The sequence below is a fragment of the Rhinoderma darwinii genome, chromosome 5, assembly GCF_050947455.1.
Source record: "Rhinoderma darwinii isolate aRhiDar2 chromosome 5, aRhiDar2.hap1, whole genome shotgun sequence".
NCBI classification, from domain to species: Eukaryota; Metazoa; Chordata; class Amphibia; order Anura; family Rhinodermatidae; genus Rhinoderma; species Rhinoderma darwinii.
Window position 1 is genome coordinate 23070095 of NC_134691.1, and position 17351 is coordinate 23087445.

The following is a 17351-nucleotide window of genomic DNA, read 5'->3' on the forward strand; positions in this document are numbered from 1 at the left end:
AGGACCCCCCTATGTGAGTATCGGTATCTTATATAGATAAGACAAGTCAGGAACTCCTGGTGACCAGCTGTAATCACTGGGGTAAAGTGACCATTGTAGAAGAAATGTGGCATTACATTGTGTCCATCTAAATAATTGGATGACCATGTAATATATGGTTGCAAAAGTCCTCCAGAACAGGGGGCGCTTTCCTCTAGAATATGCCCTAATAGGACAACACTATAATGACTAACCTATCTACACATCTGTGTACTACCCGCTCCGAATTCAGCCCATTTTTAACTTTTTTTTTAATTTAATTTTTTAACCTTTGATATTTTTGTTTCTTACATATTTCACCCCTCCCCCTTCATGTCTATTTCACACACAATGCTCAGGTTGGGAAGACTGGAAACACAATGAGACAGGAATGTCCTGCATTTGTAAACTAGAAATGGATATGTTTTTTGTGACATAAGCAGATACGTAGTGACATCACCACTGTGGCCACACGCAATATAATGTTCTTTTGTTGCAAATTTTGGTTGAAATCCACAACAAAAACACCCTGTGTGAACATGGTCTAAAGAGACGGCGGCAGATTTGAGCTGCTTATGTATTCATCTGCAGGTTTGGTGCTTTCTACTGTTTATCTCATTGATTTTAATGGGGACAAATCACATATTTAATTTTTAAGTGCGACACCTCACGCGCATGTTCATGTTTCCGGAATATTTCTATGGAATGCACTTCTTTTCGCGGCTGTTTTTTTAAGCGCCCGTTTTGAAAAACGGCCACGTAAAAAACACCCCGTCGGAACAGAACGCCATATTACCCATTGAAATCAATGGGCAGATGTTTGTAGGCGTTCTGCTTCCGATTTTTCAGCCGTTTTTTGGGACGTTGTGCTTTTGCGGCCGCAATTCCCCCGAAAATCCACGGGAGAATTGCGGCCTCATTCATTCCTATGGGGCCATGCACACGACCGTGGTTTCCACGGTCCCGTGCATGGACCTGGAGCCCGGACCGCAGAAAGAAAGGGCATGCCTTATTACGGCAGTGTTCTGCAGTCTGGGCTCATTGAAAATAATGGCTGCGGCCATGTGCACAGCCCGCGATTTGCAGGCGGCTCGCGGCTGACACTCCATGGCCGGCCGACCCGAAACTCACGGCCGTGCACATGGCTATGGGGGAGTTCGCACAGGGTTTTTTTACACGGAAACCGTGCCGCAAAACCCACTAAAAAACTGCCAAAAATGCCTCTCATTGATTTCAATGGGAGGCGGAGGCGTTTTTTCCCACGAGCAGAAAAACCGGCTCGCGGGAAAAAGAAGGGACATGCCCTATTTTCGCGCGTTTACGCCTCTGACCTCCCATTGACATCAATGGGAGGCAGAGAAAGCATATTTCGCTGCGTTTTATGCCCACGGCGCTTCATGGCTGCGGGCGAAAATCGGCGTGCAGGCGGAGGCAAGTCTATGAGGGATCTGTGAACTCGGGTCCCGCACGGATGCAGATTGGCCGAGAAAAACAGCAGTTTTTCACGCCCGATTTGACACCCGTTCTTGTAAATAAGTCCTAACAATGGCATTCATCACCCAAGACTATAATGGTATCTGTTTAACATATATGTCAGTAAAAGCTATTCAAAAGCCCATGACGTATACGTTAAACGGATGCCTGCGACGTAGACCATAAAGTGACCTCTAGAACTCTAGAATCCTATATTAAAATACTTATGCTACACATATACTATTTTTTGCGGGATCTCGTTGTATGGAATAGCTTAGTTTACTTATACCAATGTGGATACAATTTTGTCCATGGTCATGTGATGGACACGCAGGTGCACGGCTCGTTACAGGAAGGGCTCGTCCACACGTAGCAAATTTGCTGCGTATATCCGGAATTGCGGAAGGAAAATATGCAGCAGAATATAGTAGATGAGATTCAACAAATCTCATCCACACGCTGCGTAAAATTTTCGACCAGAAATTGACCTGTGTTGCGTATTTTTCGGACCGCAGCATGTCCATTCCTGCTGCGGAAAGTGGACTGAATTGCTGTGTTTTTCAGAGGGGATGTCACCATCTCCCAGCAGAGAAAAACGCAGCAAAATACGCACCCTTTTCTGCCGTAAAAACCTCAGGAAATGGTGCGTTTTTGCGGCAGTGGAATGTCTGCATTTTTTAACGGAATTGCTGCAGAAATTGCGTTGTGTGTGGACAAGCCCTAAGGGTATGTTCACACGACAGCGTCCGTAACGGCTGAAATTACGGGGATGTTTTCAGGAGGAAACATCCCCGTAATTTCAGCCGTAACGGCATGTGCAGGCGCTTGAACGCCGCGTCAATTACGGACGTAATTGGCGCTGCTTTTCATTGGAGTCAATGAATAACGGCTCCAATTACGCCCAAAGAAGTGACAGGTCACTTCTTTGACGCGGGCGTCTATTTACGCGCCGTCATTTGACAGCGGCGCGTAAATATACGCCTCGTGTGAACAGACAAACGTCTGCCCATTGCTTTCAACGTCCGTAATTAGTGCGTGTGAACATACCCTAAGTGTTTCAGAGCTGTCTTGTAACGAGCCGTGCAGCTGTGTCCATCACGTGACCATGGACAGAATTATGTCCACTAGAAGTAAACAATGAATCGTCCTACTGAATAACAACAAGAATTAATACAAAAAATAACATTCATTTGCTGAAACCGGACAACGCCTTTAGGCCAGGATCACACACACAGTTTTGATGCAGTTTTTGGCTCAGTTTTTTTTTAGTCAAAGCCAGAAGTGGATCCAAAAGGAAGGAAAGGTATAAAGAAAAGACTGATGCATCTCCTTTCTTTTGTGTCCACTTCTTTATTTGGCTCAAAAAACAGAATCAAAACTGTGTGTGATCCTGGCCTAAAGTACTATTCCAGTCCCTATTCGCAGAAGAGTTGATGAATGTTATTCGGCAGTGGTTTGAACACTGGCGCCGCAGCACTCCGGCACTTACCAGCATGACCATGGTGGGTCTGTGGAGCGGCAGTCAAACATGTGTGGTGCCGCTCCTATTAATGGCTCGTACAAAAACGGTTGCGTTGTATATGCTCAATACAAATTCCTACTCACTGTGTTAAGGAGGGGGGTCGTGGTACCACTTTAGCAAAGGTTGGATGGAGGTCCCGGTGTCGGACCCCCCCATTGACAACCAACCTAACATTTATATCAACAGATCTCCCATTTAGGAGTTGGGTAAAGCTGAGTGACAACCTGAGTAGGAGTTATAGAGGCAGCCATATTTTTGAGGCAGCCATGTTTTTTTTGCAGCCATGTTTTTTGGCACCCATCTTTCCCAGGTAAAGATATAATTAACTTCTACCTGACAGAAGAGGACGACCCGAGGACATAGATAATTATATTCTATGAGGAGAAATGACAGTGTAACAGAATACAGGGTGTATGAATAATGCAGGTGATAGATTATAACCAGTGTGTGCGTCGGAGACACCATAGTGCAGGACACAGGGCCAGTTCTTAAGGACGTCCAGCAGGGGGCGCCGGTGCGAGTCCCATTATCCAGACGGAAGGGGAAGAGCCAGGCAGTGCATAGCTTGACAGAGAAGGTTTTGTGTTGCAGCTGCACGTCTCCCACCACCAGATCCCACTTCTATTTGCGCCCATTCAGTCTCTGAGTGATCCATTGGATCTCTGTTCTCTATCCTGCAATGAGCAGCAATGGATCCTGCACTGGGGGGTGATCCTGAGCCTGTGAACTGCCTGCAGAAGGGTTTGTAGCTGGGGGTTTGCACAGCCCATCCCTTTCCTTCTCTTCTCTCTGTGAATACAAGGATTTTTGCAAATAGGAGAATCTCACCACACAGGGGGGATCTGCTGCTGATCTAGAGGGGATCCTGACTGCTGCTGATCCTGCTGGATTTCCCTTGCACCTCTTGCTGTCTGGATTGATCCCATACTGAAAATGGAGGCTGTGATAGAGAAGGAGTGCAGTGCCCTGGGAGGTCTGTTCCAGACCATTATCAGTGACATGAAGGTAAGAGGATGAACAGTGCAGGGGGATTTAACCCTAACCGTGCCAGATCTTAGGAATAAAGCCGGCCATAGCCATGATGAATATCTGCCCGATCTGATCGATTCTTGGCGATCGTTCTGATCTCTTATCGGACGTGCTTCAACACTCCACCTAATTCCCTGTGTAAATATTCAGATTTTGCAGCTGTTTTATACGGAAAAAATATTAAGATCGTGGCCAAATATTTGTGTTCGTCTGTCGTTGCGTGAATGATGTTCCGATGATGAATAGCGATTGCGACGTCCGCCAAGTCGCTGGTAAATCTTTGTATCTGTGGCCGGTGATGACACTAAATCCCATCTAATAATTGGTAATACTTGGTGCCTAGGTGCCGGCTTGGCAGTTGGCAGCAGCTATTTCTTATATTGATGCTCAGTCCCATTGGCATGGGTATAGGGAACCCTGGCATTTGCGTTATTATAAGGGGGGCTAGGGCTTTCTCATTGTGTCTGTGCTGCAAGCTGCATACAAACAGCTGATCAAATTCTTCCCTGGGGGGCAGTAGAGAAAACAGGTGTCAGAACTGGAGGTCTGCACAGGACCAGGGGGTGGGGGGGGGGGTCACTCAACCGCATTAGAGGTCTAGGTGGTTATTTCCTTCATATAATTTACCTGTAAGATATAATATTTAGATCACTGATTTTATTATTTATTAGGCGTCCTGTTGATTTTTGACTCTTGACCACCATATCTATATTATTTCCCCATACTTAATCCATGGTTCACCCTTTTGGGGCTGAACCTTTGTCTTGTATCTAGGTGAGAGGCCGATACCTGACCGTCAATCACTGTTTATTATGGAATCAGTAGCCGATTTGTCATCCCGCAGTCCAACGAGCCCCCCCTATGTGACTTCACGTATAGGGGGCAGTCCTGAATTCATGTTGCTATGGTGTATGGAATTTGCAGCAGCGTTATTAAAGGGCCCTACACATGCCAATATATCTATCTATCTAGAGTATTTTCTATATTACATATAGGTGTGTGTGTGTGTGTGTGTGTGTGTGTGTGTGTGTGTGTGTGTATGTATATATATATATATATATATATATATACATATTATTTTTTAATTTTCTTGGTGCTCTGCTGCAGGTTACGCACTCTGTCAGTGTATAGATGGTTTGCGTGTTTATTGCTGTATACACGACACAAGTGTTCTTTGTATGTCAGCAGATCCCACGTCCATAGTTCACACTTGAGAACCTGTCATCAAAGTATGTGTGGTAGAGATAACCATCCTGGATATGCCTGTTGTATTTCTCTTCTTAGAAGTTTCTATGTAAGCTTCGCTTGTCTTGAGTATTCCGTTCCGTTCAGACATGCATGTGTTGCTTTCCGTCACTTTTTGGCGGTCAGACTAGTTTAGCATGATGTGGTATTCTATGCAGTAAAAAAACAACAATAAAAAACGTTAACCTGTCACCCATTATAATGGTGGTGAAAAACCCTGATCCTAAAGGATCGAAGCCGATGCATCCTACCCATCGCGGATCCTGTAAAAACAGAAGCCTGGACACCAGTTTGTGTTCGCGTTGTCTGTCGGAGCTATACGTTGGGAGATACTTCTAACTTATACCTCTGACGTAAGCCTCCGACTTTTGCTACTGTATAGGCATACGTTGGCCAAAGGCTCCCGTGGCAAAGACATAAAACGTATACCCAGCAGTATTTGTTTTTTACTGGATACTTCTGTATGGAATAGCAGATACTGGCCCGACTGATGGCAAAAGGGGACGCTCTATTGGCATCCGTTGGGTGAATGGAGGCCTTTGGATAAGTTTGGCATATGCGCCAGCATCTTTCCTGGCGCGTTTTCCGAACGGACACTGCGAACACAATGTGAATATACTCTATCTATCTCTCTCTCTCATTCATCCAAGTATCCATCGCTATTCTTTTTGAGGTTGTTTTAGTTTAATAAAGCAATTTCCCTTTCTGCAGTACACTGTAGGGACCTGGGTTAGCTGGGATTTTACATTACTCTGCTAAAAATTGGATTACGGGATAATAATCTGCATGGAGAAAATGAACTCCTTGGTGACGTCAAATATCCGTGCATTTTTCTAATGTTTGGAAGATTCTTAAAATTCATAAAAGAATCCGGTTGTGGCCTTGTGGAAAATGTATTTCTGGTTATTGTTTGTTGTCTGTTCACTATCTTTATGCTTCATACTTCGTATTTTAGGTTCTTTTAGGCAAAATAAGACTCTGAGGGGATTGAGTGACAGGGACATGAGGGGAGGACCAGGAATATGCTGATGTGAGTATGCCGCCATGTAGGCTGAGAAAGTGAGACTAGACTCTAGGTCCCCCAGTCATGAGATATCAAGTTTAACATAGCAGATCTGCGAAAAAGTAGTTTAGAGGCTTGGAGATCCAAAAGGGGATATCCGGTTCTCTTAAAATCCGTAGTGTAGGCCATCAATAGTCGAGCGTTAGGGGTCGGACTCTCGAGAACCACTGGTAATCCGTTGTTTAAAGGCGCCGCATCGCCTATATTGTTTACCAGGCACAGCGCTGCACTTTTAGTAGTGGCTCTGCCTGGTATTACAGCTCTTCAGCTCTTAGCTGCAATACAAGGCACAACCACTACTAAACGTACGTGGTAGACCACTAAAGGAATGCGGCGCTCACCGTAGTCCCTTCAAAGAGCTGACCCCCACCGATCTAATATTAATAGGCTATCCTAAGGATAGGCCATCAATATAAAAAAAAAAACAATGGATAACCATATTAAAGAGCTTGTCCACTACCGGACAACTGATAGGTCAGGATAGGATAGGTCATCCGTACATGATCGGTGGGGGTCCGACACATGGGCCCTGTACCGATCAGCTGCGCCGGCTGCCTCCGGACAGGTCATCAGTTGTCTGGTAGTGGAAAACCCCTTTAATGTTTGGCTGGAGTGGTTGAGGTCTCTGAGTTCAACCTCAGCTGCCCCTGATTCACAAAATGAAGGGTCTATGATGCTCTCTAGAAGCTCTTTTGTGATGCACAAGGATTTCAGTCACTGGATATGAATATAAGTGGAATGTCCCTTGAAAAACGCATTATAACTGTTTGTTGTTGTTGGAAATCCCCTTTTAAATATGAATGTTCCGGTGATAAGTACATTTCGGAACGTTCATTGGATCAGAGTTACCTGTTTTGGGTAGATTTATAAAAATTGTCTAACATGAAAACAGACCTTGTTGCGCATAGCAACCAATCGGAGCTAGGCTTTCATTTCCTTAACTTGTCTGGTAAAATGAAAACTGTGCTGAGATTGGTTGCTTTGGATAACAAAGATGGTTTTTTTTGTTTTTTTATACAAGACCGTTTTTTGAATGAGACCCTTTGTATCTGTGACCAGTAGGCAATATCTTGGGTCTGAAATCTTCAAGACAATGCTTTTTATTCTGAATTGCTGGTTTATAATATACTGTATTTTTCCCATTGACCAACAATTTGTGCCTTTAAAGGGGTTTCCTGATTTGGACGTGCCCTACTTGTTAGGAGAGTCCCTTGACAATTAGCTTATTACAAATTGTCCCACTTCAGGAACCCCTAGTGATCGGCTTTGATTTGTGGAGAAAACTGTCAGTGTTCAAATTCTCTGCAGCGCCACCAAAGGGGAAATTAAGCATTACACAGCTGCCATTCATATTGATGGATTCTCTGTGTAATGCAGGTCCTCCAGAGTGAGAGGTGCTTTATGTAACCGCTCTCCACTCTGGCCAAGAGATGAAGATCCAGAAAAGGGAACTCCCTCTCTATTAGAGGTGTTGTTCAGGTTGGGATCTGTTTTTTATACTGATGACCTATTCACAGGTTAGGTCATCAGTGTATGATTGGTGGGGTTTCGACTCCCGGACACCGCCCTGATCAACTGTTCCGGCTGCCTCCACGCGCCAGAAGTTTATGCAGGCTTCGGTGCCGGAAGCAGAAGGCTCCAACTGCTGAATCGACAACCCCTTTAACTCAGAATTCCCTAAGGGCTCTGTGTGCCGCCCGAGTCCTGCTCGTGATCCATGGATAGATAGGACATGTTCTATTCACCCACTGAAGAGACTGAGTCCATGAAAACTATTGTGTGCCACTCGGATGCTGTGAAAAATGGCCCGAGTGGCACTCAGTTGTGTGCAAGAGCCCTAAGGGCTTGTCCACACACTGTGGAATTGCTGCGTTTTTACCGGCCGGAATTTTGGCCAGAAAAAACGCAGCCAAATACTTTAGCAGTACAGTGGATGAGATTTAAAGAGGCTCTGTCACCACATTATAAGTGCCCTGTCTTCTACATAAGGAGATGCACGCTATAATGTAGGTGACAGCAGTGCTTTTTATTTAAAAAAACCAATATATTTTTACCACTTTATTAGCGATTTTAGATTTATGCTAATGAGTTGCTTAATGCCCAAGTGGGCGTATTTTTACTTTAGACCAAGTGGGCGTTGTACAGGGGAGTGTATGACGCTTACCAATCAGTGACCAATCAGCATCATGCACTCCTCTCCATTCATTTACACAGCACATAGGGATCCTGCTAGATCACTATGTGCTGTCTTATACTAACACATTAACGATACTGAAGTGTTTAGACAGTGAATAGACATTCCACGGGATGTCTATTCACAATCTCTGCACTTCGTTACTCTGTCTGTGGTAGTTACAGCAGAGGAAGTGTAATCTCGCGAGATCTCGCTGTAAATGACAGGTTACAACGAGATCACGCTTCCTCTGCTGTAACTACCATAGAAACAGTAACGAAGTGCAGAGATTATGAATAGACATCCCGTGGAATGTCTATTCACTGTCTAAACACTTCAGTATCGTTAATGTGTTAGTATAAGACAGCACATAGTGATCTAGCAGGATCCCTATGCGCTGAGTAAATGAATGGAGAGAAGTGCATGAGGCTGATTGGTCACTGATTGGTCAGCGTCATACACTCCCCTGTACAACGCCCACTTGGGCATTAAGCAACTCATTAGCATAAAGCTAAAATCGCTAATAAAGTGGTAAAAATCGTTTTTTTAAATAAAAAGCACTGCTGTCACCTACATTATAGCGCCGATCTCCTTATGTAGGAGATCGGGCACTTATAATGTGGTGACAGAGCCTCTTTAATTCTGGGCTCCGTTCATGTGTTCCCCTAACGGAAAGCTCAGACGGAACGCCTGAACGGAGACCTCACGCAGATCTGAACGAAGCCTTAGATTGTGATTGTGTGGAGAACTGTCTTAGTTTTTTAGCTGGAGTTTCCCTTTTAATGCCAGGGCTCCACATCAACTATTGGTAAAACTGAGGCTTCCCGTGTCCCTATTGTTTGCCTGAGGGGGGGTGGGGAGGTTATGCAACAACCACGTGAATTTCTATACTTGGTACATACACCTATCGGAGTACAAGTACTACTGCCTGGTAACAATGTTGTAGACAGAAGGATGTTTTGCATTCCCATTACCCATAAGCCCTTGCAGTAGTAAATGTCCTCCCTCTGCTATGTGATCATTAGGCTGGAAATGTAAATGCACTGATAATCTCCATTAAACAAGCGCTGTGCTTCACTCGCTGATTTACATAGTTACCGCAGCGTTAGAAGATATTATTTTGGTTGATGGTGACTTATCACCACAGGGTTTAAGAAAAATGTAAGTGATCTCAAATTATATTCATTATTACACAGAAACGGAAAAATACTCTCGATTTGTCAGCATCGACTTCTCAACCAGTTCTGATTTTTAACCTTTAGATCTGATAAAAATTTCAAAAAAGGTTAACAATAATGTTGTATGTAAACCTCATTCAGTCAGAGTACCCACCAAAATTTTGAGAACCCCGTTCTCCATTTGTCTTGTGTGGGGGGGGGGGTGGGAGTGACAACCTGTTCGAGCTCGTTTTGTGCTCAGGTGAATGGTTGTCAGATTTTTTTGGTCCCTAAAGGGGATTTTGCACTTGGCAGTTATCGGGCAGACGCTCGATCATCTACTGGTCGTATCGCTTTAAAAAAAAGTTAAATGTTATCATTGTCGGCAGCAAATCTCCCTGTGTAAACACGGAGATGCGCTGCCGACGTGATAACGTATGGCGACGAGTGATCGAATTAACGACCGCTCGTCCCCATCCAGAGCTCCATATGACAGGAGCAAAGGAGTGCCGATCAACTATGTTTTGTTGATTGGCGCTCACTGCATTGGCCGATTATCGGCCGGTGTAGAAGGGCCTGTAGGCTTTAATTGGTTCTTTGGACCGCCATATGCCCTATTTGGGTCATAAGTTAATAAGGATGAGCGGAGAGGCACTTTACACAAGACCTAATACATCCATGCCAATGCGAGCAAATAGAACTTTATATAATATATATTCCCCAGACAGATTTGACCGGAGAATGCCTTAAAAGACCATTTAATAAAAATAAATATACAAAAAAACTTGGTGACGACCATCATGTCTGCCATTAAAACCCACCCAGTTTTACACACGAATGGTAAATCCGCAAAGGTATATAATAATACCGGATCTGCTTCACATGTTGCTGTATTACTAAGCAGATTTGCCATCAACTAGTCTAGGAAAATTCGGTATCAAGCCCCATGGGGATTGTGATGGAGGCCATATTGTTTGTCGCCGAGCTTTCTCAGGCTACGTTCACACGAGCGTTTTCGATTCATGCGCGTGAAAAACGCGCGTGAATCTGGTCCGTTATGCGTCGGTGCGCTTTGCGAGTGCCATGATTTCCATGCGCAGCACACGGACGTTATTCACGTTCGTCTGAATGAGCCCTCAGAGCTATAGCGAAGAATGACAAATAACGTAATATTTAAGAAAATGGCAGAAGAGGAAGATTCAAGAGCTGGGGAGTCTTATTTCACTTTTGACAGCGTTTCCATTAGGCTATGTTCACACGGAGTTTTTTGCAGGCAGAATTTCAGCCTCAAAATTCAGTTTGGAAGTTTGAGGCAGATTTTCCTCTCCCTGCACGCCGATTTTCGCGGCGTTTTTCGCCAGCGGCCATTGGGCGCTGCGGGCATAAAACGCCGCGAAATACGCTTTCTCTGCCTCCCATTGAAGTCAATGGGAGGTCAGAGGCGGAAACGCCCGAAGATAGGGCATGTCGCTTTCTCCCGCGAGCCGGTTTTACTGCTCGCGGGAGAAAACCGCCTCCCATTGAAATCAACAGGAGGCATTTTCGGGCCGTTTTTGACAAGTTTTTTGGCGCGGTTTCCGCGTCAAATAACCCGTCAAAATACTCCGTGTTAACATAGCCTACATAAAGATTTGAGAAAATGTATATGTACTTTGCCCTACAGGTTGTTTTTTTGTCCACTGAATCTCTCTCTCTTCCCCCCCCCCCCTTTTTCTCCCCTCCCCCCCCCCCCCCCCACGGGTCAATAATGGCCGTTCCCGATCAGTGCCCAGTGCAAACATTACAGATACTTTTTAAATATTTCAATAAAATGCTCCCCTCTTAGAGATTAAGCTTAGAGAAAATTCTCAAGTGTTTTTCCGCAGGATTTTGTGTGCCTGATGCAACATTTACTTTGTAAGAGATGTTTACGTCTGTGATCTGCGCGCCCATCTGTATTTGTTTTTGGCCACGTGTATATACAGTGTTCGTGCAGGCAAAAACCGCATAGGTGTCTGTCTGGAGTATAATGATGTGAGCCGCTGTCAGCTGTGGTGTAACCCTTTGGGCGTCTCAAATACATTTCTGCTAACAATGGCATCATTATAAAATGTGACCCCTTCAGGGGATGACCAGCTACGTCAATAAGTGACATTTATAACTTCCTGATTTTCTATATAATACATTGTTGATGCTTTGTATTGATTTGATGGTGGCCAATTATAAGCACGGTGGATAAATTAAAATATGCTACTGTCAAAAAGGTTTAGGGTGGACTCAACTGACTTGAAATACTAGTGTATTTTAGGATTTAGACCTCAAGTTACATCAACTTTGCCCACCATATTTAATTTGCAGATAATCTTTTTTTAAACATTACAAAATTTTGCTGACTTTTGCTGCTCCTGACTGACACCAAAAATAACATAGCAATCCCAGGTTGAAAATGACCAAAACAAGCATGAGTATTCATGTGGACTGGTTATAAATACAAGGTTCAAGAACAAGAATCTTACTTTGGTGATAGGAGAGCACACGTGATGGATTATAGTCTTAAAATAATAAGTAAATAAAACATGTAAGTAGATCTACTGCTTAAGAGTGGCGCTGGTTTTAATATAAACAGTGGCTATGTACTGCTTGTGGGGGAGGCTTTGAAGTCGACACCACTACAAAATTGTAAGAGTCCTGCCTGAAAGCAAGGAACGCAATTAAAGGGCACCGTTATTGTTTGCGGGTCATAAAGGTCGCCCTTGTTATTCCAAGGTCCCTTGTTACAGATCTGCTGAAATTCAAGCCCCTTGTGTTGCGAGACCTGGACCTCTATATGTTTATTTAAGTTGATGGGGAAATACAATGGACAATTTCCACTCTTCCTTCCTTTTTGATTTTATTTTTTATATGTGCAGGAATTTAGGAAATGGAACATCCTATCATGTGCATGAACTGGTCTGTGCTCCAAAAAGTGGTTTCTTACATCATTATTCTTATTAATGGGTTCTCTTGATATTGTTAATAGCCCTGGTGGTGGCGCAATAATAATAAAAAATATTTATAGAACGCCTACGTGCTCCATAGATTTGTGCAATCCCGGAAGCATTAAACATACAAAATTATGAATAACAATACGTCTGACTATGAAAAAAATGGAGCCTTTCCATAACACCTTACATTAAGAAGAAGATGAGGGGGACGACGCAATAAGTGAAGTGCCCAGTGGATCGAGATCTAGGCAACCAGGTCAGTTTGTATGAAGACCATGGGTTACTTTATGTGACATAAGAAATTTAGTTTTCAGTGACCTTGCTTAAAACTGCGGAGGGTCTGAGGCATGCGCTCCAGAGTATAGGTGCAGCACGGAAGAAAACCTGGAGATTGTTCACTGGCTTTCATAGCTAAGGGATGGGTTTTTGGCTGTTTTGCCAACAGCTATCACCTCCGACTTTCCTATAAACATGCACCCTTTGCTTAGTCGATACAGATCTCGCTGCACAAGAAAGGAGCGGACACGTTAAAATCCAGCAGTGCCGTTACTACTTTCCCCTCCCATCCGCAGTCGTACTACAGTCAGGAGGCCCCCATACACATTAGGAGGTGGATTTAGTTGATTTGGGATATATTAGGCAGCGTTCGGATACTTGGACTCTAGTTGCTGCTGAAACTTTCCACCACTACTTTGTCATTAACTAAGGTTTTCTTCCATTCTGAGCATGTTCATGGTGTTTTGTAACTTGTATGGTAAAGCAGAGTCAACTTGAAGCGGCAGGTAATAGATTGTAGTGCTGCACAGAATGACACTTGACATGTCTCCGCCATTAGGTTTGTGAACCACACATACGTGTTATAGCCAGCCCGTGGCTTTGAAAGGCGTTCTTCACGACCCCCATATACCCCAAGATTGCAGGTGCTCTAGTTTGCATTAAACACATAGGGGTTGCTGGGATTTATGAGCTGACTGCCATACACCGCATTCTCGATTGGTTTCTTTCTTCTTAGACTTGTACGGTCCTGCGTCTTATTTTTTGCTCCGTTTTCTTTATGTATATGTCAATTTATTGACCTGACCTAATACAGATTTGTGATTAGAATCCATCCCCCGAAGCGCCCTTTAGCACATCACTAGACGTTGGCTGTTTTATGACCGTCTGTGCATGATGTGTCATGGGCTACTGTAGTCAAGTCCCCATATTAAAGGAACACTAACCCTAGAAATGTATGATAAAAGTAAATAAAAATAAACCTTGCCCAAACTGTTTATAAGACTGCAAAGTTTTCTTGTTTCCTTCTGATCTACTATAGCAGAGAAAGCCGTGGGGGAGGGCTCCTGCTTTAGCCAGTTGCCTTACAGATATAGACCGATTTGAGAGGAGAAGGAAAAGATGACTGACTAGGGGTGTTATCTGTGACTTGATCAGAATTCCTCCTTCATTTTTTAAGGCTGTGTTCACATCTGCTACAGAGGCTCCGTTAGGATCCTTCATCGCAGATTACAATATACAAAATAGCGGAAACCATGACAGATACCCTTATAGTCCATGGTTCTGTTGGACGGTGTTGGATTTCATCATGCAAAACCGAATAAAGGTCCTATTACACGGCCCGATATGGGCTGTGGAAACGAGCACCGATCAGCGCTCACACAAGGAGCAATACCTAGTTACGTATGGAGAGGAGCGATCGTTACTATGGTCGTTCATCCCCATATATTTCCATCATGTCGGCAGCACATCTCCCTGTTTACATAGGGAGATGTGCCACCGACAACGATAATATTTATTGCTGCATAAACGAGCAGATTAACCGATGATCGAGCATTTGCTCATCCATTGTCTGATTGTTGCTCTTTTTACACAGCAATGATCGGGATCGAGGGCCTTAACGGAAAACCTAGCACAGATGTAAACAGCCTTACTCAAGAAATTCCTATTATCTCTATTTCCCTGGTCTCAGAGATTGCTCCTAGAGCACAGGAAGGACATTGAACAGTAAGGCCATACGCATTAGATAGCTGTCGGATTAATGTCTATTCGGCCGACAGCTATTCCTTTCGATCCACCCATACAAATGCATGCTCGGCTTGGCCAAGCGTGTGTGTATTCTGAATGTGGAGACGGGAGTAAGCCGCTGGCAGACTCTTCGCATGTAGAAATCCAACTGCCCGATCCTCCTTTCCTCCAACTTTTGCCGTTGGGGGGGGGGGGGGGGGGAAGTCGGGAGCTCCTTCTACACATTAGATGGTCGGCCAATCCTGCCGAAATCTGCAGCTTTGGCCTACATTAATCTAACGTGTATGGCCACCCTAAGACGTTATTACTGAGCAATTGTATACATGCACTGCTTTTAAGTAAATCATGCCATTTGTAGGAGTTGGCAACAGGTTCTGATGATTGGAAACCCTTCATATAGAGTAGTCTTACCAACCCGTCAGTATTGGTGGCAGGTTTTGGTGGATTTTTCCAGGAGGCAGTCTGGTATGGTGGTAGGATACTTGTACTCTGTGCATAACTTTTTGTCTGTTTTAAACCTATTCCCCTAGCAGGTGTATCATACCCAGGGCTGGCTCCACTTGTGTGGGCCCATGGGGACCGACTAACAGTGGGCCCCGTGTTTCACTCACCCACGGTCTGACAAGCATAGATCCTTTCTACCCATACTGCTGTAGACCTGACATCTACCAGATTTGACCTGTTTATAGGGACGTAGCTATAGGGGGTGCAGTTGCACTCGGGCCTTGGTGCCGGGGGGCTTAAAACCTCCTCTACCTTATAAGAATTATTAGGAATGGCACATGGACGATGGGGGTCCTGTTAAAGATTTTGTACTGGGCACGAGGAGCTTCAAGTTACGCTACTGCTTGTGTTGATGCCAGCCCTGATGGTACCATTTTGCCCCTTACCTCCTGCTTTTTTTTAAATTATATTTTCATACATTGTTGCTTTAATACATTCTGACAGGTTATGCTGCTTCTTACGGTTTTCATTTGTTTGTGCAGTTCAGCAATCAACCGGATTATTGACTTTTTCAATGTTAATTCATGGTAATTGTTGCATATGACAGATGAACACGTTGCTTGGGGCCTTTAAGGTTGAATACAGAGCAAAAAACCCCAAAACTCTGATAACTGTTTAGGAGAAGACCGAAAATACACGGCGCACATAATGCATCATCCCAAAGGATTTTGGAGGTGTGTTGCTGGGGTTGATCAAGTTGTTCTCACCTGGGGATGTTGTTCTGGGAGCACAATGTCCTGATGCACCTATATGATAAAGGGTACTGCAGCCCGGGGTTCATACGGAGATCCACAGGGGTTCCGTTGGCGATTATGGTAAGAGGCAAAGGATAAAGAAAATTCCCCCTTATTGGTGCTGTTCCTCTGTAGAGTGCTTTGGATGATCCTTACACTTCCGTTCTGCACGATTGAATGATCAAAGCAGGGAAATCCGTGGCCAAGTGGTGTAAACTTCAAAAGGTTTATTCAGAGTTTTTATAAAATAGCTACGCCTTTCGAGACAGGACTGGTCTCTTCCTCAGGCCAAAAACTGTGTTCCATTCTGCACAATTGGATGATCACATGGAAGTGTAAGGATCATCCAAAGCACTCTACAAAGGAACAGCACCAATAAGGGAGAATTTTCTTTTATCCTATGCCTCTTACCAAAAACTCTGATAGGCAGACAAAAATGTTTACGTAAATTTTTTTTTTTACGCAGATTGCTATAAGCTAAAAGGTGACCGTTTTAAGAAGTGTTAATCCCGTACTAATGCGGTCTAGGAAAGCTGGGTTTAAGCCATATGGGAGGTGTAATAGCAGCAATATTGGTATTTTTTGTTTGATTTTTATATTTTTTAAACATTTTCTTCAGCCACTGTCTTTTTTTTATTTTTTTTACCCCAAGGTCCTCACTAATTCTAGTGACTGTCACCATAATGAGACTGCTTAAAAGGATCTTTCCACATTAGACATTTATACCATATCTAGGGCCTTCACCTATTGGAACAACGGTGGTCCCTTAATCCCCATTCTGAAAGCCGCCACTGCCATATCCATGGAGAAATTGAACCGAGCCCTGGCCACACTCTCCCTCCATTGAAGTCTATAGTAACGGCTAAAGTAAGCTTTCTCGGTGTTAGGGGCATTTTTTAAAAAAAAAATACTCCTAAGGACCATGATGCTTTGGGAAGAAACCAGAGAACCCAGTGGAAACCCACGCAAACATGAGAACACCCAAGCTCCATGCAGATGTTGGGTTCAAATTTAGGATCCCAGTGCTGCAAGACAACAGTGCTGACCACTGAGCCACCGTGTGGCCCCTTCCCCTAATTTCTATATTCTCTCCTAACCTAGCGGATTTTGCAGTGCAGATCATTGGGATTTTTCTTTAATTTCCTGTATCTCGGAGCCATGATCAGGTCTGCTTCATGCTCACATCACCTAATACTGTGCACACTGTTTACCTACTGCTTTGTAGAGGTTTGGATAGGTTTAAGCAAATACTGTGTATTAAAGGGCTAACACAGCATTATATTCGCGGCTCAGATGCCGTTCTGTTTTCATTCCAAGTTTCTTCTTCTTTTTTTTTGTCGGCTTAATAATAAACCTAAAAGATGGACTGATTAAATACAGCCTGCAAACAAGAGCCTCTCGTCTCAGGCTGCACGCAGAGCGTATGCCAACACAAATCTGGTAGTGGG

At 44.0% G+C, this 17351-nt stretch overlaps 1 protein-coding gene across 7 annotated transcripts in view; it reads left to right on the plus strand.

Moving 5' to 3' along the window:
* The first annotated feature begins 528 nt into the window (after positions 1-528).
* Positions 529-17351, plus strand: part of MTSS1 (MTSS I-BAR domain containing 1) — a 148300-nt gene continuing 131477 nt past the window's right edge. For 5 of the 7 annotated variants that reach the window (XM_075825752.1, XM_075825754.1, XM_075825750.1 and 2 more), the window contains exon 1: positions 3544-4018. In XM_075825752.1, the coding sequence (XP_075681867.1) occupies positions 3947-4018 (72 nt within the window). In that variant the 5' untranslated portion in view covers positions 3544-3946. Of the gene's footprint in view, positions 610-3543; positions 4019-17351 lie in introns of those variants that run through there. The other 2 variants (XM_075825747.1, XM_075825749.1) reach the window with 2 other exon arrangements.